Source organism: Vigna angularis, chromosome 8, assembly GCF_016808095.1.
Source record: "Vigna angularis cultivar LongXiaoDou No.4 chromosome 8, ASM1680809v1, whole genome shotgun sequence".
Classification (NCBI taxonomy): Eukaryota; Viridiplantae; Streptophyta; class Magnoliopsida; order Fabales; family Fabaceae; genus Vigna; species Vigna angularis.
Genome location: NC_068977.1, coordinates 1702681 through 1712840, shown reverse-complemented (window position 1 = coordinate 1712840; position 10160 = coordinate 1702681). Strand labels below are relative to the sequence as shown.

At 32.7% G+C, this 10160-nt stretch overlaps 1 protein-coding gene across 1 annotated transcript; it reads left to right on the top strand.

Moving 5' to 3' along the window:
* Positions 1-9054: 9054 nt before the first annotated feature.
* Positions 9055-9926, top strand: LOC108345243 (uncharacterized). Its single transcript, XM_017583829.2, has 2 exons — positions 9055-9475; positions 9577-9926. The coding sequence occupies exons 1-2, from the start codon at positions 9122-9124 to the stop codon at positions 9748-9750; spliced, it is 528 nt and encodes a 175-aa protein (XP_017439318.2). The 5' UTR covers positions 9055-9121; the 3' UTR covers positions 9751-9926.
* The last annotated feature ends 234 nt before the right edge of the window (positions 9927-10160 follow it).

Below are 10160 nucleotides of genomic sequence, written 5' to 3'. Positions count from 1 at the left end.
AAAAAAAAAATCAAAAAAAGTTTGACAATCAGAATGAAATGAAGATAGAAAGAACGATCAGGAAAGAATCAAGAGAGGCAAGACGATCTACCTCAGACCCTTTCCACTGAAACATTAGTCATGTCAAAAAAGACTAATGTCGTTGATTGTGAAAATTTATATCTAAGACTTTTTAAAAAAAATGATAAAAATGGATCAAAGTTTCAAAAAGAAACGAAAACTAAAAACGTATGATAGTTTAGAGAAAAAAAAACATCTTTAACCCTAAATTTAAACTTCATATAAACATTATTTAAACTCCATAATTTTATAAATAATTATGAAGAAAAAGTATTATTTTTCTTTTCCTGTTGAAGCTCTGTCCCAAAGAAAGCATACACTAGAATTAGATGCATATTTAATAGTACCACATGGTCCGCTGTCAAATATTTCCCAATAACACAGAGCGTGGTGACAATAATAATCCCTTTCTTGCACATAAATGTCAAAACGATGATCAGCACCTGACCATACAAAGCGACAAAAGTACAAGGTTCTTGAAACAAAGATGTTGGGAGCAAATCGAAAACTATATGTTTCACCGAATTTTAGTGTAACAGGACCCAGATCATGATATTTGTCTTTGCAGTGAACACTCAACTGCTGAAAACCCAACGCCTTCGGATGTAATTTGTTGGTTATTTCAACAGTAACTTTATGATGCAAAGCATCATTTTTAGGAAGCAATTCATCATTACTATCGCTACCTTTTAACGACACAGAAAGAACTAACAACAAACAAAATGTTCTCATAATTTTCGACATTGAATCCATCATTGCTTGTTTCATTGACGAAGTGATTTCAAAGGAGACCAATTTCTGTTGCATGATATCAGTTAAGCACATATATAAATGCCTCTATGAAGAATTAAGTATACATAAGAATGAGATTAAAAATTTACGAGTGTTCTAATAATATTCATACATAAATCTTATTAAGATAAACTCTAAATATTATTTTAAAAAATGAATTTTAAATTTAATTTAATTTTTCAAAAAATTATTTATAAAATAAAATTTACATTTATTTATATATCGTGAATTATTCACATATTTATAAAAACGTGTGATCTGTAACATCATTTATTATTATTTAACATATATTTGTATTTTGTTCTTTAATATTATTTATGTATTGTTTGCACTAACGTCATCATATTCTAACCTAAAAGTTTGGTTAAAGAGAAACTGAAATTTGAGACTTTGTTAAAGATAATTAACTAATTACTGTTAGTCTAACTAATTATTTATTTGATTTTAAATGAAAGTTATTAAATTTAATTATAAAAATACAATGTATTCTAATATTGAAATAGAAAATGCATTAATTAGTTAAGTATTTCCATACATATAATCTACATTATTCAAATATTAAGGTTAATCCATTAAAATATGATTTGCTTAAAACACATTTACTTAATGATAATATATAAATAATACACCGATATAAATTAAGACATAGGTCTCATAACAACATGCTATTTATAAAATAACAAGATTAAGATTTGAGTATTATAAGACATAATTATTAAAATATATTGATATAAAATAATTTAAAATCTTAGATCTCAAACATGATTTTACACCACAATAAATAAATAAATAAATAATTCAAAGAGAGACCAAACGATAGGTAGAACAAGAAGTAGAAAAACAGTGAAAATGATAGGACATTGGTCCTTCTGTTTATAGGAAATATTTTAAAAATCGTCAACTCATCGTTGTGTTAAAATCGGTTACGATCAACAATCTAAATTACGTGTTCTTACCACTCTCGAGAAGCGTGGGATATAATGGCGTGACACATGTTCTCCCGCCTAACCAACTCATCGGACGACCCCCACTAATTTCACGACAAAGATGTTTAATATAACAAATCTCAACGCCATGTACATTTGACTATGGCTTTGGGAACCTGTGTATCGTATGGTCGGACGACCCTACATGACAGGAAAGATCGGACAACCCAAAGTATTAAACATTTAAGTTAAAGTCAAAATAAATTTAAGACCTGCCCAGCCAGCACGAGCAGAAGTTGGATGGCAGGTCTCAGTAACATTCTTCTTAAGAGACATTAAGAAGTAAGGATTAAATGTAAGTATCAACTAGTGTAATAGACTGAGATTAAGCCATGATTAAGGTTTTCTTAATTTTAGGTCTATCTCAAAAACTATAAATAGAAGTCAAAAGTAAGGTGATCGTTTTTACTGTGTATTTAAAACTATTGTTCTGATCTCTGTAAGGACTATTTAATGATTTAAGTATCAAAGTATCTTTGACAGGTACTCCTCCAATCGATCGGAACGAAAACAAAGACACAGGACGAAAATACAGTTACCCAAACAACTTTAGAAGAAAATTGTGAAAGTGTTTGTAGAAATTACTTAGACTATATCCAAACAATACTTATCCTATTAAAGACCGAGAATGGTATATCATAGGCATACTCACATTTCAAATATTAATTAAATAATATTTTTATAAAAAATAACAATCAAAAAAATAAAATATAATATTATTAAATATTTAATATTAAAATATAATATTTTTCTAATATAAATATTAAAAAAGAAATTATATTTAATTGTTTCCAATATGAGTGAGTGTATTTAATTGCTGAAGCGTTTTCTTTTTCCTGTGCCATTGCATGCATACTCATTTTATCTCTTTATTTATGCGCCTATCACTATTGTTCGTTTTTGCATCTATTTGGGTATGTTTATGCATATTGGACAAAACTGCAAAGATGTGATTGGCCCAATCACAAGGACTAATTGCTAATAATTGTGTTTTCGGCTGCAGTTGTTTGTTTTTTTTATTGTTTGTACAATGGCCGGTCCCAATTTGGACCAAACACTAGGCCTAGTTATGAGTAGATAATTTTCTCTGTCCAATTTGGACCCAGAAACAAACTCTTATTGACATGGTTTTCATTATAAAATGTTTATTTGTTGAAATTTTAACTCTTAATTTCTTTTAACCAAATAAAATTAGTTTCATAAGAAATTTTGGATAATTTTCCATACTTCTTTTGAGGTGTTGACATTTTTAAATAAATTATGAGTACTCATTTAAGTAATTAATACCTCTATTTTTTTTATTAAAAGTAATTAAAAGATTTGTTTCTCTTTTGGATTTTTGTATGCTTGTTTATGTCATTTAACATCTCTACAATAAAGATCTCAATAGTATTAACGTGACCGTCCACGTCATTCTAGTATTCCGTTGCTCTTTTCTAAAAAATATCACAAAATAAAAAAAAAATTCACATGTCAACATTTCACTCAAATGACTTTGTTATTAATAAGAATTACATAATTCATAATTTTCCATTGTAAATGAAAATACTTAATAGTAAGGTCATTTCTTATCAAATTCATTTTTATGGTATCAAGAGTGTCATATATTAAATCCCTACATGAATGTATACACGACTAACAAAAATCATAGAATCTCTCCACTAGATTCATAGAATTACACAAAACACATATATCATACTCATAACCAATGACTAACTCATTGTCATCAGAATCTCATACTTAAATAAGAACCATACACATTTACCATCATATTATTAATCAATGAAGCATCAAAATCCAATATATATTCTCATAGAAAACATTATAAAACCAATTTAAGGAAAACAAAGAATAATAAATCACAGAATCAAACGTCTGTGCTCAGATTGACACTCAGCGCAATATTTCTCGCAAGACAGAATACTCAGCGCCAAAGTTCTTGCACTTTTTCTCGCTCAGCGAGACCTACTCATTGCTCAACGAAAAGGAGTGAAAATTTCTCCAAACTTGCAGTGGTAACTAGCGTTGAGTGTCACCGCTCAACGCTAGACCATTCACATATTGGCCACTTAGTGGTGAAAATTGGCGTTGAGCGCTATACTAGAAACCTACAACATGCACAATTGTGACCTGATGAACTAGAGACCCATTCAGATTACTAAATTGGTATTCTTGACTACTTGATCCAAAAACATGCTTTAGTGTCAAAGTGAATACTATACTTTGTCCATCAATTCAACACCAAACCAACCAATTTCAATCAGCACATAAAAATACTACATAACCAAACTTCAGCAACATTTCAACCAATGACAATATAAATCCCATCAATCTCTGACAACCAATAACAAGTAACATCCAACAATTATCACAATGGGATTTTCCCATACCAGACTACCAATTTCAGACCAATTCAAACAAAATGAAGCAAATACAACCATCAAACACCAATTTCATCTACCAATTTTAGTAGCTGAGACATGCAAGTTCAAATTATTAAAGTAGCAAAACTTAAAACAAGGTAATTAGCTTCCCTTACCTGACAAGTGACCAAAACGCTCTAAAAAAGTTAAAACAACTCCAAACACATAAGAAACTCTAACTACTCCCACAAGCCACAAAAACATGATCAAGGCACATTGTTAATATCATTGATAAGTATACAGTCTTATAGAAGACTCAAATGATATAGGTAAAGAATCATAACTCACATGCATATGGAGAATGAAACAGGCCAAAAAATAACATAAACTAACTTACTATTTACCAGAAACTTGTTAGAATCGCTGCAACAAAATTATTAGCGTGGAACAAACCAAGAGGGGGGGGGGGGGTGAATTGGTTATATACTTTTATTATGCCTTTTATTATTTTTCTCTTAATTTTTCTTACTGAGCAGATAATTAAATATAAATGACAGAGTAAGGGAAAGAGAAAAATTGCATAGGTGATTTTATCCTGGTTCAGATCACTCGGATCCTACGTCCAGTCGCTTATCTCAAACAAGATAAACCTTTTTCACTAACACAAAACAGTTACAAATATTAATCACAAAGAAAAACAATTTGTAAGAGTTTAGAATTACCACCTCTCTTGAAACCACAAGAGACGAACTTCCACTTCCTTTGAATCTTCACAAAGGATGACCACCTCCTTCGAATGCTTCACGAAGGATGATTCTCTTCCAGGCACTTCCTCGGATACACCAAGGATGAACAAGCTATTCCTCTGTCACCGCAATAGCACTTCAGGACTTTGCAGACAAGAGTTTCCTTAGCTTCAACAATCTCACAGAGTTCTCAAAGAGTTCAGAGGTTTTTAGCACAAGGGAAGAGTTCTTTTTGAGATGAAGAGTGAGCCATTTTATAGACTCAGCCTAATACCCTTCCTTTCTTCGAAAACGGGCCATCTAACGCATTTAATCGATTAACACAAGTATTAATCGATTACAATGAGTACAACGGCTAGTTTTTCAAATCTGAAACCCCCAACGGCTAGTGTTAATCGATTATTCTCAGGAATAATCGATTAACTAATCGATTATTATTAGCTTTAATCGATTATTACAGGGGCAGTTGGGTTTTCAGTGCCAGCCTCGTTTTAATCGATTAAAACTGGGTTTAATCGATTAAAACGGCTTGTGGATGATTCCCAACAGTAAATAAATCAAATATAAATTACAAGAATCAACCCTAATACATATTTGAGCACTATTACATCAACTTTGATTATTATAAAAGTTTTATAAAATACAGAGATCTTCAATTTGTCTTTATGGATCTTGACTTGTGCAAATCTGTTCATCATCAAAACTTCATCTTTGATTTTTGCTAACAAAACTGATTGAGTAAACTCGAATATTTCACCTCAAAGATTACTTAGAGGGTCTATGATCTTTCAAACAAATGAACAAAACTCCAAGGAAAAGTCAGAAAACTCTAGAAAAATAATTTTTTGATATATGATGTGTTTTACAACAATGAAATTTATTTATAATAAACTATTTATATTAAAACCTTTTATTATTAAGATAGTTGAGTCTCACTATTTTTTTTAACAAGTATCAATTCTAAAATGTGATTTTCAATATCTTTACAAAATTATTTTTTAATTATATTATAAAGTTACTTATACGTTTATATCTCTCTCTTTTTATTTTTATTGTAGGTAGCTAATTTAATTCTAAAAAATTGATAAATTTAAATAAATAATGTAAGACCTTGGAAAATTAAACCGTAAGCCAGCTTTCAAATCTAATTAATGCACTGAAGCCCTTCTCTGATTTCATTAAAAACCCACTTCCATAACTCTGCAACTCACCCCAAGTGTCACCAGGAAAGAATTGAAGTCAGTAATGGGGGTGCAGGTGTCGACAGGAGAGACGCACGTTCGTGTGGACGTGGGGAGAACAAAATGGGTTTTTCTGAAAAACTCTCCCACTCTCCTGCACGCATCTTCTCCCTTCCAAACTCAGACTCTATTTTTCTCCTTCTTCTCTCTAGAAAACCCTCCCTTCTCTCTTCTGTAACTTACCATTCTCTACTCCGATCCCATTTCAGAGACCGTAGAAGTACTCCCGACGCCGTAAGCTTCAGTTTGAATCGAACAGTTTCAGAGTCTGAAGCTGGTAAGTTCCCATCTCTAATCGTTCGTTCATGGGTTACATGCAAAACCAAATTTTGGTTGCATGCAGTAGTATAATCTAAATCCTTATGTATTTTTATGGTTAGAATTAGTTGGAGGAATTAAGAAAATCGTTGAGGGTAGAAAGCTGTGGTTGGGCGAGTCAAAATTCTTAGACGTTCACCACTGATCCAGGTAAGGGAAGCTTATATAATTTAATTTAGATTTGTATGTTGTTCTGCTGTATGAACGATCGCTGTTGTACTGAATGAATATGATATATGTTGGTTGATATGTATGTGAATGGTCGAGGCGTATGATTGTGAATATGAGAAATTATTTTAAAGTATGATTGATTAACATGAATCATATGATGTATGTAAATTGATATTTAATATGAAGTTATGAAGTATAAATTGATATGTTGAAACTAAGTTAGAAATAGATGAAAAATCTGGAATATGACATTCTTACTATGAAAATGTACGCTCGTCATCGAACGGTCCTCTACCGTTCGGTTTCCTAGTAAAAAGTTTAAAAATGGAATTCTTCCATTCGGGAAGGACTCTGGTCGAGAACGAGCGTCCTCTTGTGAGGTACTAGGTTGAGCGTTCGGTTCAGTCTAGTTGAATCTATATATCTGAAATAAAGCCATAATACATTTATACCCTTATACGTTAAAAACTAGTAATGCTCGGTCTTATACTTAGCGTTCGTCATAAGTAGCACTCGGTCGTATACCTAGCGTCCGTTCTAATGAGCTCTCGGTCTTACACCTAGCGTTCGTCTTAAGTAGTGTTCGGTCTTATACCGAACGCTCGTCATTACATTTGATTACCAAACGTGCGTAAATAACGTTCGTCCAAATATTTTAGTAAACGGGTATTATCGCGTTCGGTCATTGGCTGGCAGTCGATCTCTTTAAATGAATTTTTTTTTCATTATAGTCAATTACTCGTCTTGTTGTATCTTTATCCATTTGGATTCGGCCTAGAGCCTTTGTATTTAAATTATTCTGAATATTGATTGTATCGTTCTAGAATCAGTTCATTTAACTGATTTGAATAGTAATGACGTTCGTCAAAGAATCAAGTGTCGATTTATTTTGATTGGCAACGAGTCTTTCTAGATCTCATCCTTAACGTTCGTCCTCGTCCTTCAGAGGGCTGAACGTTCGTTATTTTAGGTATTGGAAAATAAAGATAAAAATGAGAATGAAGTACAAGATTTTAAAGGATGAACATGATATGGAATGATTATACGATTATGGATTTTGTACGAGCGTTCCGGGGAGGAACGACTCATATATATTGAATATTGGATTTGGTAAAGTATGACTGTGGTTATGCTAATGCTGGCAGTCCATCCTGATGTTCCGTGAGTACTCATCCTCACGTAGAGGGGGTAGGTCATGTGTGGGAACGGCAGGAGGTCCTAGTCCTTAGGGGTACTTTAGATAGGGCTAACCTCGAGTGGCAGCTGTTGAGTGTATCCCAGTTACTACATCACTCGGGTGCAAGGACGCCTGTAGCTACACAGATTCATACAGTCCGGACGGTCTGTCTAGTACTATATGTCGTATGATGTTATATATATTGAACTATGTGTTGATGTGTATTGTGAATGCTTATTTTATATCTTGATGTATGAATTAAATTACATAAGCTTACCCTTTCGTTCTCCTTGTGTTGTCTCTCGTCCTTGTACGCCCGTCTTGTCTTTGCAATGATCATCCGTGTGGATGTGAGCAGATGGAGGTGCGTTACTTGAAAAAATGCTGGAAGAAGAAAATTTGGAAGATGCGAATCTGGTAGAAGTGGAAGTCAAAGCCGAGCCCTAGAGCGCTCGTTACACTTGTAGTTGTTAGCCGTTTAGTTTTAATATTTAACGTTCGGTTAATGTTTTGTAAAACCGTTCGTTCTTAACTCCTATTTCTGTAGTTCGATAGTAGAATTCTGTACTTAAATCCTTTTGACTTTTGGAACTCTGATCTTAGTGTAAAGACTACATGGTTTTCCTGTTAAATGTAATTAATTCTAATTTATGGTTATTACTGTATTTTGGGATGTTACAAATAATCACTTAAGGGATAAATTAGTAAACTAATAATTTTAAAAGCCATTAAATTTAAATTTTTAAAAAACATTTAAATTTAACTATATGATTAGTTAAAGGATACAAATTAAAAAATGGATAAATTTAAATAAACCGTAAAGAGTAAACATGGTGTGATAATTATTTTAATTTAATAAAATTAAAACGAAGGTATAAAAGAAATAGATTCTCATAGATAAATCTAAAAATTTGTATATAAAAATGTACATGTTTTTATGAAATATATTATCGATAATGGACAATAATGGTAAAATAGGCAGAACATTTTATTTGGTTAAAATGAATATTTTTAACCAAATATTTTTAAAATATGCAGAACATTAGAAACAGAAAATGAATATTTTAAATAAAGTAAAATTAAAATTATAAAAGAATGAAACTTATTCTAAAATAGTTTGGTTATTGGGATTAAAATTTAGAAATTAATTTAAAATAACTAACAGAACGAAAAAGGTTTAATAAGAAAGAAATGTTAGAAAAGGGGCATATTTGAAGGAATTCAAAATTGAAAAGTCAAAAACCCGCGATCTCTCCCATTTTTCAAAATGGAAGACGACCACCAATGGGAGCTCTGCAACGACGACGGCTTCATCTTCAAGCGCAAGCGCCGCCGCATCGACGCTCCACCGCCTCCAGAGGCCGACGAATCGGCGGCGGAAAAACTTCGGAGAGAGCGTAAGAAACAAACCCTACTCAAGCTCAAATCGAAGTACGAGAAAGAGATTTTTCACTGGGAAGCACTGTCGAACACCTTGCTCGCACTGCAACAACGCACCGCTCTTCACACTCCTCAACAACAACAGCAGCAGCAACGACTAAATCAAGCCCAATCCCTCCCTTCCCCTTCCTCCTCAACCGATTCCGCCGGTAGCTCCCTCCTCCGCGACCTCCTATTGCAGGTAAAACCCTAATTTGCTAAATAGAGGTTCTACATGAGATTTTACAATTGAATTGGAGAGATTGTGGGTGCGACAATGAACTTAGTGCGTGAATTGAACAGGTGGAAGCGCAGGAAGCGATAATTCGTGATGTGTCAAATTTATGCGACATAGCAGAAGCTGTGTGCGTTAAGAGAGAAGAACAGTTCAAACAAACCTTGTTTGATCTTCCAATTTGGGTATCACCGAATGACCTCATGGAAGTGCTATGTGGTGATGATGATGACGATGATTGAAGCCGCTATTGCTCTGCACAATGCCACAACCGATTTTATTATCTGTAAGTGTAACTCTGTAGCACAGTGATTTCGTGTAGATTAGGCATTTGGCAAAATGGTAAATATATTTATCGATTGATTGTGTTGTGAAGAATATTTTTAGGCCGACGAATGATAAGAATATATATTATGACGAGTTTTAAAAAGGGAGGGAAAGAGGGAATGTGGGTGGTTTTGTATAAAGTTCATTAATTTCTAGAATCTAATGCCGTTATGATTAGTGATTCTCTTTTGAGTATACGCTGAATATTGCTTTTGTTTATTGTAATGCCATGAATATATTGTACGAGGAATTTTATGCAGCAGTACTTCATTTTTGTTTTGTATATCTATGTACTTTAGGGTATATCATCAATACATATTGAGGA